This window comes from Herpailurus yagouaroundi, unplaced genomic scaffold, assembly GCF_014898765.1.
Source record: "Herpailurus yagouaroundi ecotype Mexico unplaced genomic scaffold, PumYag 187, whole genome shotgun sequence".
NCBI classification, from domain to species: domain Eukaryota; kingdom Metazoa; phylum Chordata; class Mammalia; order Carnivora; family Felidae; genus Herpailurus; species Herpailurus yagouaroundi.
The window spans coordinates 3,990,889-4,008,233 of record NW_024412418.1 but is presented as its reverse complement, the minus strand read 5'-3'; the positions used below and the strand labels follow the sequence as shown (position 1 = coordinate 4,008,233).

At 40.1% G+C, this 17,345-nt stretch overlaps 1 protein-coding gene across 1 annotated transcript in view; it reads left to right on the top strand.

Annotated features, from left to right (window-relative positions):
• Window positions 1-17,345, top strand: part of LOC121043422 (fatty acid desaturase 2-like protein FADS2B) — a 40,055-nt gene that overhangs the window by 16,069 nt on the left and 6,641 nt on the right. Inside the window, exons 5-9 of the mRNA XM_040495139.1 lie at window positions 2,545-2,670; window positions 7,358-7,418; window positions 12,221-12,297; window positions 12,491-12,588; window positions 13,601-13,697. Of these exons, the coding sequence (XP_040351073.1) occupies window positions 2,545-2,670; window positions 7,358-7,418; window positions 12,221-12,297; window positions 12,491-12,588; window positions 13,601-13,697 (459 nt within the window). The remainder of the gene's footprint in view (window positions 1-2,544; window positions 2,671-7,357; window positions 7,419-12,220; window positions 12,298-12,490; window positions 12,589-13,600; window positions 13,698-17,345) is intronic.

The window sequence follows — 17,345 nt, the reverse complement described above, 5'->3', positions numbered from 1 at the left end:
TTGCAGTGTTTGTGCAATAAAAGAGTGCTTCTGAAAGTATACCATGAAATTTCTGTGCATATTTTGAACTTTTGTGCAATGTTCAAATCAAAATGGGCTCCCTGTAGCATATTTTTCAATGCCCCCTCCCAAGATGCAGCATGCACAGTTTGAAAACTATAAGAATCAAGAATCAAGGATTATACTAGGGACAAAGAGACAGAGTATTTGATATTAAGGCCTGCCTTAAAAATCTGGCCTATCCTCTTTCCAGGACTACATCCTAAAATAATTTTGGGGGAGGGGTGTGAGCATGTTATTTCCTTTAATATTTTTCTCATCCAGTCCACAGATGAGGAAGTTGCCCAAGGCCATGCATACCCAGTAGCAGGGCTTTGAATTCAAGCCAAAAAAAAATGGCTTCAGGCCAAAATTTGCATTTCTTAGAATGCACCAAGAAAGGACCTAACTTGGGAATGAGGAATGACCTAGGGTGGTTTCTGTATGGAATTGGGTGCAGGGGCACCCTATTTGCATGTAGCTGATAATCTTCACTTCCAGCTGGATCACTCTATCCCTTGCCGCCAGTAATTGTGGCTTCCAGACCAAGGGGTAAGGGTAGAGCCAGCTGCTTTAGATCACAATTACTCCCATCACTGTTCTAAATTCCAGGACCTTGAGTTGTCAAGATCTTCTCCCTGACCTATCATGAATCAAAATTTGTCTCTCCTATTACCAACTTCCACACATAGTCATTGACTGCAAGAGTACAGTTAAAATGTTGGCTCTCAAAGGATTTAATGAACAATTATTGCAGTGTCCTTGTTTGTCTATTGCTCCCATAGGTTGTATGTTTCATAAGTATGGGAACCCCATTTTATCATGTCTAACTCTATATTCCAAATGCTTGTTTCAGTGTCTGATGCATGGGATGTACTTTAAAATAAATAATGAAAAGAGCAAGTGCATAACTGTAAAAGTGAGTGGGTGGTATGCAGTCAGATGAAAGAAGAGCAGAGTGCAATGAGGACCCCATAGGGGGAGTAAAAATTGATGAGTACAAGTTCAGTTTGACATATCATGAGACATGCAAAGGAAATGTTTGGAAAGTGATTTTCCTTTCACGCATGAGACTTAGCAGATAGATGTGGGATGGAGGAAGAGAGATTCCACTACAAGGATGGTAGGGAGTGTTAGAGGTGAAAAGAGACTATTGCTCCTGAGAGATGGGGTCACCAGGGGTTTGCTAAGAGAGGACTCTACAACAAGGACTATGGAAGGCAGTGCTAACACTTGCAGATTTTCAAACATGCCCATCCCCCTCAACCATGGATGTAGTGTCCAGATCCGCATAGTCCAACAGAAATATAATGCAAACCACATTAAAATGACATAAATCATTTTAAATTATCTAACAACAACATTTCAAAAGATAACTTTATCACCATATATATATATATATACATTCAAAATTATTATCATTTCTACATGTAATCAATATTAAAAATTTTAATACGATATTTTACTCTCCTTTTTTCATTCCGAGTCTCAAAATCCAATATTACACACATACTGCTCATCTTAATTTGACTAGTTACACTTCAAGTGCTCAATAACCAGCATGTAGCTCGTAGCTATCATATTGGACTGTGAAAATGTAAAACATGTTTAGGCCAGTTATTGAGAGATGTCAAATATGCAATAAAAAACAAATACTCTTTATTCTTATGTAATAATTTATGCAATAGGGGAAAGGAGAGGAAATTGAATTTCTCAATATGCCAACATTTTACATACATCATCTCTTGTCTCCCCCAAACAACCCATGGAAGTAAATGTCATGATATCATATTTACTGCAGATGGAATACAGGCTCAAATAGGGTGAAATTTACCCAAACCACAAAGCAGTATTTATACATCCAGGATATGAAACCATATTGATGTGCTTCCAAATCCTTCCTCTATTAAAACTTTCACACTGTCATTGAGAGAGAAAATCACAAACAATCTAATCAGAGATGATTTGAGCTCAGAGCCAATTGAATTATTTTTATTCTCATTTATCTTTATATGAGATCATGGAAGCCTGAACATGCAGTAATGTGAGCCAAGCCCCCTACAAGATAATTTCAGATCCATGATTCATTTAAATATTCATGAAAGCAGGATTCCTAGGACCATTTTACCCCAAGAGCTAATTGAAGTTTTAGAGATGAGTTTTCTTTATTTGTAAAATAAGAATTTTCTCTGTCCTACTTATCTTCAGAATTTTTAAAATGAGGATTCCCTCCCCAAAAAAGGATGGAAAAACATTTCATCTGAACAGGTTTTTGTGAATTTTATGAATTTTCCTGAATTTGTGTTCCTGAATCCCATGATTATTTGATTGTAGGCTTTGAAAGGCTCTGTCCAATGGGCCATTCTGTGACCCAGCAGTCAGGGAACAAGTTCCAGAAGCTCAGATATCTTACTTTGACTTTGGAGATGCATGCAGAAAACTCTGAGAGCGAAGGACATCCCAGGAGAAAAATCTTGCAGCTAATGAACCCTCTCTTCTCCTCAGGGCCTGTCAACATGCTGGTGGAATCACCGACACTTCCAACATCATGTAAAAACAAACATCCACCCCAAAGACCCAGATATTGATATGGGTGCACTTTTCCTGCTTGGAGAATTGCAACCTGTCAAGGTATGTTTAGAACTCCTGAGCACTTAAGATATGTTCCCAAAAGTGATTCCTGGAAATGTCTATGGTCTTGTCCCAGAAAGATGGAGCTGGGGGTTCCCACTTCAAGCACCTTCTCAGAGCATGTCTCCTTCTTTGAGTCCAGGATATACACATTAAATAACTGAATTTGAGGCTGTACAAACAGAAGGAAATGTGGAGCATGTGATTCTATGGTCTTAAATGACACGCCGCCAACCTCCTATGGAAGGAAATATGGTAACTTGTATTACCCTGCTTGAGCAATCCTGGAGACAAACAGATCCCTGCCCAGTGGTCACCACTACAACAGAGGCAACATAAGTTGCTGTTAAGTAGTGAAACCAGATGACTGAAGCTGGCAATGACTCTCCAAAATTTAACGAGGATATGGAGACATTCATTCTCTCAGAGAAAAACATGTCAGTATATTCAATAAGCACTAAATCACAAGTATCTGAATAACTAGTTATCTCAACTAATTCTAGCTCAGTGAGAAGAGGCTGTACTAGTGTTTTTTAGTTTGTGTTCATTTGGTTCATTTATACATGAGCCACAGCTCAAGTGCTTTGTATGATACTTAGACATCTCACCTCTCATTTGGACTTGTTAAACAATAGAGAAAGGAGAGAAAAAATCAACTCCGGAATTTGTCAGTTGATTTTTTTAACCTCAACTTAAAATCATCATGTAACGGACTATTACCAAATGTTTTAGGAGAAAGTCTTACTTCAAAGAAGGAGGTACAAGGGTAACTACAGAAAGGTCTCCCCCCTCTGGAGAAATGGTAGATCCTGAGAGTCAGGTGCTTAGAAAGAGGCTGCTATTTCCTAAAACAACTAAGGAGTTTTATTGAGAATGTAGTTCTGTCAGTTGCTGCCTGCACTTTGGGCTACATAAACCAAAAATTGTGCAACTTTTTAAAAATAAGTTTTCCCAGATTCAGAAGACTGTACCTTCTTCTCCAGCTGAATTAGGAAACAAATCTCTTGACTAGACTTAAAAAAAAATCTCTGGCTGTGATCACAAATCAGTTGCTTTTGACAATGGCTCCACAAATAAGTTGGACTTCTCTGATGTTTGTGGACTCCTACGCTCATCAACAAAAGTGTGATACTTTGATTTCTCTAATCATCCCCACAGAGCAAGAAGGATTTGTCTTAACTGAATTTTATGAAGCAGACTGCCCCTCCCCAAAAGTACCTCCTTAAGGCTATGTTCAGTATACATGCTGTCTCTTCACAAATGATGGAGGTCACCTCCTAAGTTTTATAGCTGCTCTTGAGACATGTCCCTAGACCTTAGGGTTCTGTGTAATAGAGTTTCAGAGCTACTGTCTGAGACATTGCTTGAAATTATTTAAACTCTAAAATTCAGTTGTTTACATTTAAAAAAAATAGTTCTGGTGAGCCCTGAACTTTTCCTTCCATCTCACTTTACTGCCAATTTTTCTACCATTTTGTTCAAACATTCTACTTTCCAGGTCCTGTGATCATGTTCTAGAAGACTTACAGCCCTCCTTTGGAGTGAGACTCAAAAGCAGTCCTCCATCTAGGTGTGCCAGCTCCCAGGAATTTCCACCTGCTCTTTTCCCCATGTTTCCCACTACTTAAAAATCTGGAGGCTTGAGAGGAATTGCAAATAGCTCTTATTACATCATCAACATGCTATTTCTTTTTATCTATGACACTAAAAGAAGGAAAGATCAACCCTACTATCCAAATATGAAAAGAAGTCTATATGCAGGAAGGGAGATATCAACAAAATGGAGGCGAGCAGAAATCAATGCCCATAGTGTTGTGTCTAAGTGAACATACAGTAAAAATATAGAGCAGACATAAATCTTAATTTTCACTCATTCAACTAAACATTTATTGTATGTTTACTAGGAGATATAACCATTACCTCTATGCCCCTCCTCAGAGTATTTGCTGTCCTTGTGCACTGAGCACAGACTAAATTAACTAAGGAGATTCCTAGAAAATTAATCAAATTCCCAGCATTAAAATTTTATGTAATATCATTACGCCTTAGAAATAGTCCATCACAGTGTGAGATCCATAATGAGAACACAAAGGAGGAAAGATGGGACAGACAAGAAGGACCATGTCTATATCTTTCATCGTATTACCATTTGATAAATATCTATTGAAAGAATGAATGGACATGGAGACTGAGCTTCAAGCAGAATTCTAAACACCATAGTTAAGAGAAGCTAGAAAAACTCATCAGAAATATTCCCTTTTGGTCACCACTCCACTCCATAGAAGGACAAAAAATTTTCAAAATGGCTTCCATGGGAATTTTTTTTTTCAATATATGAAATTGATTGTCAAATTGGTTTCCATACAACACCCAGTGCTCATCCCAAAAGGTGCCCTCCTCAATACCCATCACCCACCCTTCCCTCCCTCCCACCCCCCACCAACCCTCAGTTTGTTCTCAGTTTTTAAGAGTCTTTTATGCTTTGGCTCTCTCCCACTCTAAACTCTTTTTTTTTCCTTCCCCTCCTCCATGGGTTTCTGTTAAGTTTCTCAGGATCCACATATGAGTGAAAACATATGGTATCTGTCTTTCTCTGTATGGTTTATTTCACTTAGCATCACACTCTCCAGTTCCATCCACGTTGCTACAAAGGGCCATATTTCGTTCTTTCTCATTGCCATGTAGTACTCCATTGTGTATATAAACCAAAATTTCTTTATCCATTCATCAGTTGATGGACATTTAGGCTCTTTCCATAATTTGGCTATTGTTGAGAGTGCTGCTATAAACATTGGGGTACAAGTGCCCCTATGCATCAGTACTCCTGTATCCCTTGGGTAACTTCCTAGCAGTGCTATTGCTGGGTCACAGGGTAGGTCTATTTTTAATTTTCTGAGGAACCTCCACACTGTTTTCCAGAGTGGCTGCACCAATTTGCATTCCCACCAACAGTGCAAGAGGGTTCCCATTTCTCCACATCCTCGCCAGCATCTATAGTCTCCTGATTTGTTCATTTTGGCCACTCTGACTGGCGTGAGGTGATATCTGAGTGTGGTTTTGATTTGTATTTCCCTGATAAGGACCGACGTTGAACATCTTTTCATGTGCCTGTTGGCCATCCGGATGTCTTCTTTAGAGAAGTGTCTATTCATGTTTTCTACCCATTTCTTCACTGGGTTATTTGTTTTTCGGGTATGGAGTTTGGTGAGCTCTTCATAGATTTTGGATACTAGCCCTTTGTCCGATATGTCATTTGCAAATATCTTTTCCCATTCCATTGGTTGCCTTTTAGTTTTGTTGGTTGTTTCCTTTGCTGTGCAGAAGCTTTTTATCTTCATAAAGTCCCAGTAATTCATTTTTGCTTTTAATTCCCTTGCCTTTGGGGATGTGTCGAGTAAGAGATTGCTACGGCTGAGGTCAGAGAGGTCTTTTCCTGCTTTCTCCTCTAAGGTTTTGATGGTTTCCTGTCTCACATTCAGGTCCTTTATCCATTTTGAGTTTATTTTTGTGAGTGGTGTGAGAAAGTGGTCTAGTTTCAACCTTCTGCATGTTGCTGTCCAGTTCTCCCAGCACCATTTGTTAAAGAGACTTTTTTCCACTGGATGTTCTTTCCTGCTTTGTCAAAGATGAGTTGGCCATACGTTTGCGGGTCTAGTTCTGGGGTTTCTATTCTATTCCATTGGTCTATGTGTCTGTTTTTGTGCCAATACCATGCTGTCTTGATGATGACAGCTTTGTAGTAGAGGCTAAAGTCTGGGATTGTGATGCCTCCTGCTTTGGTCTTCTTCTTCAAAATTACTTTGGCTATTCGGGGCCTTTTGTGGTTCCATATGAATTTTAGGATTGCTTGTTCTAGTTTCGAGAAGAATGCTGGTGCAATTTTGATTGGGATTGCATTGAATGTGTAGATAGCTTTGGGTAGTATTGACATTTTGACAATATTTATTCTTCCAATCCATGAGCAGGGAATGTCTTTCCATTTCTTTATATCTTCTTCAATTTCCTTCATAAGCTTTCTATAGTTTTCAGCATACAGATCTTTTACATCTTTGGTTAGATTTATTCCTAGGTATTTTATGCTTCTTGGTGCAATTGTGAATGGGATCAGTTTCTTTATTTGTCTTTCTGTTGCTTCATTGTTAGTGTATAAGAATGCAACTGATTTCTGTACATTGATTTTGTATCCTGCAACTTTGCTGAATTCATGTATCAGTTCTAGCAGACTTTTGGTGGAGTCTATCGGATTTTCCATGTATAATATCACGTCATCTGCAAAAAGCGAAAGCTTGATGTCATCTTTGCCAATTTTGATGCCTTTGATTTCCTTTTGTTGTCTGATTGCTGATGCTAGAACTTCCAACACTATGTTAAACAACAGCAGTGAGAGTGGGCATCCCTCCATGGGAATTTTTTAAAAATCACAATCCCCGTAGTCAAATGTAAGAATTACCCACATTTAATTAAAGCAAAATGATGCTGCAATATTTCCTCTTATTCCAGTTCTGGTTCTTCTAGTGCCTCAGGTGTGACAGCCAAAAAATTCTGACCATATGGCTCTTTCCATGGAGATTTTAAACACACACACACACACACACACACACACACACACACACACACAGCAATGTTCTTGAGCATTAATGACCACAAGTATTGTCTCTTATTTTAGTTTTATGCTCTCTCCTTTCAGTTTGGCAAGATGAAAATCAAGTACATCGACTATGAAAAGCAGCACCTGTATTTCTACATGGGTGAGTCTCATTGGAGCCACTTTCCTTATCATCCCATGTCCCTGAAGCAAGCTGTTGTCAAGCCAGACGGCACAACAGCAATGCTCTCACAGAGAGACCAGCCCATGTCTTATTGTGACTTGGAAAAGCGTCATGTCATATTTCAGACTTCCTGGGGACAAACATCTGAAAAGGAAAAATTGGAAAGCAAATAGGCAGTTTAATTTTAATGTGCATCTCATGAGATGCTTCAGGAGGGATGGAAGTCAATCAAGGAGACTTGCATCTGAGACTATCATAGAAAAACTAAACACCTGTCCAGAATAAAAGAATAGTGGTATTTGGATAGGGAGGAAAGAGAAATAGGAAAAGAATGCCAAAGCATTGACATTATGAAGCCATAAGATGTAGATACTTAGGAATAAAAGGCACCTGAGAGCTACTGTGTGAGAGAAAGATGGTTGCTCCAATAGCCCACATAAAGTTGCAGAAGATATTTTAGTGGACAGAGACATATATGTATGTGTGTGTGTATGTATGTACATATTTTGGTTTTTTAGGTAATTAAAACTGACCAGGCAGAAAAATTTATTGATACCCTAGTACAGTCTACATTTAACATGATAATTTTTTTACAGAAAGCCAATATTTGAACAATCAATGGTAAAGATGGTTTTTGTTTAGTTTTTTTAATATGAAATTTATTGTCCAATTCGTTTCTATACAACACCCAGTGCTCATCCCAACCAGTGCCCTCCTCAGTGCTCATCACCCACTTTCCCCTCCCTCCCACCCCCCATCAACCCTCAGTTTATTCTCAATTTTTAAGAGTCTCTTATGTTTTGCCTCCCTCCCTCTCTATTTTTTTTCCCCTTCCCCTCCCCATGGTCTTCTTCTGTTAAGTTTCTCAGGATCCACATAAGAGTGAAAACATACGGTATCTGTCTTTCTCTGTATGACTTATTTCACTTAGCATAACACTCTCCAGTTCCATCCACGTTGCTACAAAAGGCCAGATTTCATTCTTTCTCATTGCCACGTAGTATTCCATTATATATATAAACCACAATTTCTTTATCCATTCATCAGTTGATGGACATTTAGGCTCTTTCCCTAATTTGGCTATTGTTGAAAGTGCTATAAACATTGGGGTACAAGTGCCCCTATGCATCAGCACTCCTGTATCCCTTGGGTAACTTCCTAGCGGTGCTATTGCTCAGTCATAGGGTAGATCTATTTTTAATTTTTTGAGGAATCTGCACACTGTTTTCCAGAGCGGTTGCACCAGTTTGCAATCCCACCAACAGTGCAAGAGGGTTCCCGTTTCTCCACATCCTCTCCAGCATCTATAGTCTCCTGATTCGTTCATTTTAGCTACTCTGACTGGGGAGAGATGATATCTGAGTGTGGTTTTGATTTGTATTTCCCTGATGAGGAGTGACGTTGAGCATCTTTTCATGTGTAAAGATGTTTTAAAACACAAAGGAAACCTTCCATCAATCAAAGCGTATTTTGTAACATAAAGGGTTTTTAATTTCTAAACTGCTGTCATTTATACCAAAAAGCTTTCAAGAAGAGCATAACTGTTAAGACCTAGAACACTGTTCAGTTTCTACCTGGAGAGTACAGTGGTATTTCTAGTCAACTTCTGAATTTCAGTAAACCTGCAAATGTTTAAACTCCCACTTTATAAACACAAGTCACTGGAAATCTTTTATGATAGTTGCACCCAATGTAGTGAAAATCATATGTATGTACGAATATATATAAATAGATCTGAATGTGGGTTCAAGCTGAAAGAAAATAGGGTAGCTACATAATTCTGATATTGATAAATAGCAATCTATCAATGGGTGGCTTAGTCAGTTAAGCATCCGACTTCAGCTCAGGTCATGATCTCACAGTTTGTGAGTTTGAGCCCGACATCCAGCTCTGTGCTGACAGCTCTGAGCCTGCTTCTGTGTCTCCCTCTCTCTCTGCCCCTCCCCTGCTTGTGCTCTCTCTCTCTCTCTCTCTCTCACTCTCTCTCAAAAGTAAATAAATTTTTAAAAAAGATTTAAAAAATATCATAAGCAAAAATGCTTTCCTCTTAACCAAAATCAAATTCATGACAGCTCAAAAAAAATGTTTTCATGGAACTCCAAAATATGCCCACCTAAAACATATGATTACAGTTTGAGACATAAGACAAAATCAGAAGTTCCCAAACATTTCCTATAGATCAGTAGTTCTCAACCAGAAACAATACTGCCCTGTTCGGACAACACAGTGGAAGGGAAAGATGATACTGGCACCCAGGGAGCCAGTGGTTCTGTTAAACACCCTACAATGCACAAGACAGCTCCTAACAACAAGAAATTATCTGGCCCTGCACTTTCAACAATAGCCAAATTACGGAAAGAGCCCAAATGTCCATCAACTGATGAATGGATAAAGAAGATGTGGTTTATATACACAATGGAGTACTACTTGGCAATGAGAAAGAATGAAATCTGGCTTTTTGTAGCAACGTGGATGGAACTGGAGAGCATTATACTAAGTGAAATAAGCCATACAGAGAAAGACAGATACCATGTTTTCACTCTTATGTAGATCCTGAGAAACTTAACAGAAGACCATGGGGGAGGGGAAGGGGAAAAATTAGTTACAAATTAGTTACAAACAGAGGGAAGGAGGAAAACCATAAGAGACAGGGAAGGAACTGAGGGTTGATGGGGGGTGGGGGAGAGGGGAAATGGGTGATGGGCGCTGAGGAGGGCACTTGTTGGGAAGAGCACTGGGTGTTGTATGGAAACCATCTTGACAATAAATTGTATTTTAAAAATTACACTCCATTCACAAAGTAAAAATTACATTCCATTACACAAAGCAAATGAATTAATTAATTAACTTAATTAAATAAATATATTAAAAAAAAAAGAAATTAGCCCCAAATGCCAACAGTTATGGGGTTGCAGTTTATCTGATTTGCTCAAATGTTGGGCACCAGTAGTTATTTGTAACATGCTTGACCAGGATGGCCTGTGGGCTTATTTTTGAGGTAAGGGGGTGAATTCCCACTGCTGTCCTTCCCACTGCTGGAATTCTGCAACCTCATTCTATGAAAGTCACCCTCTCTTTTTCTGCACGACCAAAAAGAGGAATGAAGACATCAGTGCCCATTTTGAAAGGTAGCTGATCTCCAGGCTAACCAGCAGTGTGTTCACATAATAAAAGCTGTTGGAATTGCTTTTCTGAACTTTCTACCCTGTCTGTAGTGCTGCAATATGCCCTTAGCTAATGAGGAATGAACAAATGCTGTGGATTCACTACACGAAGCCCACTTCACAAAACTCTCTGCCTTTTGGAGCTGTTTCATTATGTCTTTTTCCCTCAAATGCCAACTTAGCATCTCAGGTACAAGTAAATCATGCTCAAACTGTCAAAGAGAAACAGAACTGGAAATTTTTTAAAAGTGACAAGACAGATTATATTCAGGTTTCCATAGCAAGGGAAAAGGTCTCAGTATAAACTCAGCTCAATTCTGCTGAACCAAAAGGTGGGAGACCTTTTAAACACTGGGTGTGTTAAAGAAATTTCCAAGAGACCTTGGTGGGAGGGAGAGTTGGTCAGTGTGATGAAGCCATCTGTGTCTGCTGCCTGGTGCTTATGAAAGTTAGGTTCCCACCCCCCATACGGAGAGACTGAGACAGGCCCCATCCTGGATGATTTCATTCAAAGGAATGACTCCCAGGGGTGCCCAGGTGGCTCAGTCGGTTAAACGGCCAACTTTGGTCAAGTCATGATCTCGCAGTTTGTGAGTTTGTGATCACATCGGGCTCTGTGCTGACAGCTTAAAGCCTGGAGCCTGCTTTGGATTCTCTGTCTCCCTCTCTCTCTGCCCCTCCCTCGTTCCCACTCTGTCCCTCTTTCTCTCAAAAATAAATAAGCATGAAAAAAATGAAAGGAATGACTCCCAGATCCTTGAGAAAGACATTTCTGGGTTGTCGAAGATCCGTCTCAAAGACAGAGAAAGAACTTTACAATTGTAAGTTTTCTAACAGAAATAGTCTAAGAAAAGGGAGATCTGAGGTCTCTAGTCAGTTTTGGCTTGAACAAACAGTAAATTCATTTGGCAACGTTGAACTTTCTCAGGCAAAACTGCCAGGAGGCCGGGGTTATTCCAGAGGCATGGCCTTAAGCTGTTAGAAACTATGCTCACGTTTGTTCAAGCATCTTAGTGTGAGGGATAAACAAAATCATTTATGCTAAGAATATGTAGAGTTTGAGAGTCTGGAGGCCAATGTTGGACATATTAGAGAAACAGGATGCAACTAAAGTCTGGTCAAGGGCAGAGTTGTCAAAACTCAGAAGGACTCCAACACACTCCTTTGTGCTCTAGGCAACCTCCCTGGTCCTGGAGAAGAAGCAGGTAAATAACCATCTGGTCAGTAAGTGAGTACAGCTCCTGTGTTTCTGCCACCCTGACATATTGTGACAGGGCCCAATCCTAAGGATTGTGATGGACTGACAGATTCCATGGACCTTGAGAAAGCTTGAAAATTCACAGCAGAAGCTCTTCTGGGTTGCCTCCATAAGAATGACACAAATCTTCAAAGCTTTCACTTCCTTAGTGTCCTGAGAGCTTGAACCAAAACCTGGTTCAACCTCAGAGACCCAAAGAGCCCCGTGGAATCCAGGATGTGGTTGTGGATCTCCATTTTGCATCCCTTCTCAGGGGCAACATTCCAGGAGTAGCATGTTAAGGAGATAGACTCCTGCTTATTTGCATTGGGATCACATTCTACTCATTTACTGTCCATCTTTTTTGTGTTCTTTTTCAGTTGGGCTCCCCCTCCTCATGCCTGTATATTTCAATCTGGAATCCATGAAAGTGATGTGCCTCCAAAGATATTGGGAGGTGAGTAATTTGATTTATCATCTGAAGCTAGATCTGGTAGAAGGGGGCATGAAAATGCTTGGCCCCTTCCAGATGCAGCTTCCTTGAATAATAAGGCATAAGATTTAGCCAATTCATGAAAGGGCCCTAGACCAGTGAAGGGGAAATGAAATTGTGTCCAGGGCACTTAACTGTCAATCACTTTTCTCTGCAGGACATTGCCTGGGTCAGCAGCTTTTACATCCGCCATTTCATCACATTTGGCCCTTTCTATGGAATCTTTGGAACCATATTACTCGTATATTTGGTCAAGTAAGAAACAAGAATATTTCTTTTATTCCCGTAACCTAGATGATCCTCTTACCTCCCTTATCTGAGATATTTTTGATTAGCAGAAGATTGGGATACCATGCCCTACTCTGTAACTGAGATATTTCACAAAAATACTTTTTTTTTAAAGTTGAAATTTTTAAAGTTGAAATAGTTCAATAAGAAGAGTTCTTTGGAAAAAAAGAACTTGCCCCGTCTTGTCCTTTTATTCCCATATGCTTAATTCCAAGTTGCAGAATTCCATCTGATCCCCAATTCTTTAGATTATAATCTGACTGGATACCATAATCTTTGCCAAAAATAATGGAAACACAAGAAGTTTTAATGTTATTTTATGGCTACAGATATTCTCCAAACCAAAATGCCCTCAACTAAATAGCTGTCTTCAACTTCCAATTTATTCCTCTCCCATTATTTCACATTATGATTCTAAACCCTACATAATAGCAAGGATATTGACAGCTACTATGCAACATGCACTTTTATAAAGGATTTACCTGCATTATCTTACTTTGTTTACCTTACATTATTTATTACTTAATCCTTGCACCTCCCTGTAATGTAGGTAGCATCATCTTCATTAATCTCAGAGAGATTAAATCATTTATCAAAGTTATAGAGCAAGTAAGGGCCAATGGCAGTGCCACACCAGAACTTGAGCCAAGTTCTATCTGATGGCAAAGCTGAGGCTGTCTATCACTTTGCATATGCTCTAGGTATATTTTGATCCTTGCACAAATGCTGCAACAAACTGGGGGGTCACTGCTTCCAAAAGGCTGCAAGATTGGTTATGTGACCAAAAGTCTACTGTGTCATCTCTACATATAAAGGGCCTCCAAAGAGGAAAACGAATGACCACCATTTTATCGGAATCTTTGATTCCCTTCCATTTCCTCAGTTGCTCAGCCAGATCTTCCAGCAGTTGTGCCAGCCCAGTATTGGGAATTGAAACACCCCCAAGAAGTCATCGCTTTCTCCTTTTATTCTCTGAAAGGTTTCTTGAAAGTCCCTGGATAACATATGTTACCCAGATGAGCCACATACCAATGAGAATGAGCAAAGAGGAGAACCGGGACTGGCTCAGCGCTCAGGTAATGGTGGAGTTTCTGGGGGAAGATCCTGCAGACTATACTGATTTAGAGTCTGGCTACCTCAGATAACAATAATTTATACTTACATAATGCTTGCTAGCAGGCAGGCACTGTCCCCTGCTTTGCATATAACTACATAACACAGGTGCTATGATTATTACCATTTTACAGATGATAAAATTAAGGCATGAAGAAGTTGAGTAACTTGTATGACATCACAGTTAATAAGTGGTATAAATCAGGTTTTAAACCTAGGCAGTATGATTTTAGAGGCTTTGCTCTAAAGGGTCAGTAAAGGGGCTCCTGGGTGGCTCAGTCAGTTGAACACATGATTCTTGGTTTCGACTCAGTTCATGATCTCATGGTTCATGAGATCAAGCCCCCATTGGACTTAAGGCGCTCTCTCTCCCTCTCTCTATGCCCCTCCCCTGCTCACTCTCTCTCTCTTTCTCTCTCTCTTCCCCCCTCCCAAAATTAATAAATAAATATTTTTTTTATATTTAAGAATCAGTAAACTATAGTCCAAGAGCCAAATCCAGCCCACTGCTTGTTCTTGTAAATTAAATTTTATTGGAAACAGTCATGCTTTTATATTTACATATTATCTATGATTGCTTTCATGCTACAAATGTAAAACTGAGTAACTATCAGAGAGAATCACATTATAAGAAATGTTTGCTGACCTGTCCCCTACAGAACACAACGTTTCAAGTGAATCTGAGCTCCTAGAATTACATTTAAGTTTACACCTAGAAGGACCCTGAAATTCACCCCATTTCATTGTATAGCTAGAAAGCCCCAGAGAGAAGATATGGTATGCTCTCTGAACATGCTATTAAGGATTAGCAGAGTTATGATCAGTACAGAATACCCCTGCTTCCTAAGCCTTCTAGTGGCCATGCCATGATTAACTGGAAAATCCAGTCATTATACCACTTCTTTTTCCAAACTCATTCCCAAATTCAGTGGACCTTCCATTAGTGCATAGAGTATTAGTTCTCAAACTTTTTGGTCACAAACCACCTTATGCTCTTAAGAGTTATTGAGAACCTCAAAGAGCTTTTGTCTATGTAAGTTATATCCATTTATATTTACTATATTTGAAATTAAAACTGAGAATTTTAAAACACCTATTTATTAATTAACTCTAAAATAACAAGAATAAAACCAGTACATGTTAAACATCATACTGATGATGCCATCCCATGTTTAGAAGCCTCTGGAAAAAAATGCAGTGTACAAGTATGAGAGATTGGAAATTAAAAAGGCAAATGCTGTCTTAGAAATAGTTTTGACTTGCAGATCCCCTGAAAGGATCTTAGAGAACCCTAAGGTGCTCCAAAATACACTTTGAGAAACATTGACATAAAACAACCACGAAAATAGCATTCAAAATGGCAACAACCCCAACTGGAATTAAACATTAAAAAGGCATTGAATAGATTGCTGAGGAAGATGGTGGCATAGGAGGACGCTGGGCTCACCGCGTCCTGCTGATCACTTAGATTCCATCCACATCTGCTTAATTTACTCCGATAACCACCAGAAGACTAGCAGAATGGACTCTCCAGAGCCAAGCATAGAGGAGAGGCCCACGGAAGAGGGTAAGAAGGGCGGAGAGATGGTGAGCACTACGCGGACTGGCAGGAGGGAGCCAGGGTGGGGGGCAGCCCACCAGCTAAGCAGAGCCCCCGAGTATGGCTTGCAAAAGCAGAGGGACTGGACAGAGTGTGTTCAGACAGCCAGTGGGACTTAACATCTGGAATGTTATAAGTTAACAGCTCTGCTCGCAGAGCGGAAAGCGGGAGGGAGAGTTGTTGAGCTCCGGAGGACAGAGCTCAGCTTGGTGGGGAACAAAGGCGCTGGGAAGTGCTGTCTCCCTCACCCATCCCCCAGCCAAAATCCCAAAGGGAACCAGTTCCCCTCACGGAAATTGCTTGCACCGCGCAAACATCCAACGCTGTGCTTCTCCAGATCCATCCCTCCAACAGGTCTGCCTCCCTCCTGGTGCCACAGGGCCCCTCCCACCGCGGACCACCAAAGGGAAAGTGAGCTGAGTCTGCCCCTCCCGCCCCTGTGCACCTTGCAGATCCACCCCAGCTAATACGCCAGGTCCCATCGAAGCAGTACCACAAGCCTGACAGTGTGCAAGTAGCCCAGACAGAGGCCACACCACTCCATAGTGAGTCCTGCTCCTGGGAGAGGGGAAGATAAGGTACACACCAGTCTGACTGTGGCTCCAGAGGTGGGCTGGGGGCAGACATCAGGTCTGACTGCAGCCCTGCCCACCAATGCAAGTTACTCCAGACAGAACAGAGGAAGAGCTCTGCAGTTCCCTGCCACTCCAGGGACTATCCAAAATTATGAAATGGAAGAATTCTCCTCAAAAGAAACTCCAGGAAGCAGCGACAGCTAACGAACTGATCAAAAACAATTTCAGCAATATAGCAGAAAATGAATTTAAAATAATAGTCATAAAATTAATCGCTGGGCCTGAAAAAAGTATAGAGGACAGCAGAGAATCTATTACTACAGAGATCAAGGGACTAAGAAACAGTCAGGAGGAGCTAAAAAATACAACAAATGAGCTGCAAAATATAGTAGAGGCGACCACAGATCAGATTGAAGAGGCAGAGGACAGAATAGGTGAATTAGAAGATAAAATTACAGAAAAAGAAGAAGCTGAGAAAAAGAGAGATAAAAAAAATCCAGGAGTATGAGGGGAGACTTAGAGAACTAAGTGATGTAATTAAACGAAATAATGTACGCATAATTGGGATTCCAGAGGAGGAAGAGAGAGGGAAAGGTGCTGAAGGTGTACTGGAAGAAATCATAGCTGAGAACTTCCCTGATCTGAGGAAGGAAAAAGGCATTGAAATCCAAGAGGCACAGAGAACTTCCTGCAGACGTAACTTGAATCAATCTTCTGCACGACATATCATAGTGAAACTGGCAAAATACAAGGATAAAGAGAGAATTCTGAAAGCAGCTAGGGATAAACAGGCTCTAACATATAAAGGGAGACCAATAAGACTCGTGACGGATCTGTCCACTGAGACTTGGCAGGCCAGAAAGGAATGGCAGGAAATCTTCAATGTGATGAACAGAAAAAATATGCAGCCGAGAATCCTCTATCCAGCAAATCTGTCATTTAGAATAGAAAGAGAGATTAAGGTCTTCCCAAACAAACAAAAACTGAAGGAATTCATCACCACTAAACCAGCCCTACAAGAGATCCTAAGGGGGATCCTGTGACACAAAGTACCAGAGACATCATTGCAAGCATGAAACCTACAGACATCACAATGACTCTAAACCCATATCTTTCAATAATAACACTGAATGTAAATGGACTAAATGCTCCAACCAAAAGACATAGGGTATCAGAGTGGATAAAAAAACAAGACCCATCTATTTGCTGTCTACAAGAGACTCATTTTAGACCTGAGGACATCTTCAGATTGAAAGTGAGGGGATGGAGAACTATCTATCATGCTACTGTAAGTCAAAAGAAAGCTGGAGTAGCCATACTTATATCAGACAAACTAGACTTCAAATTAAAGGCTATAACAGGAGATGAAGAAGGGCATTATATTATATATATATTATATATTATTATATAATAATTACAGGGTCTATCCACCAGGA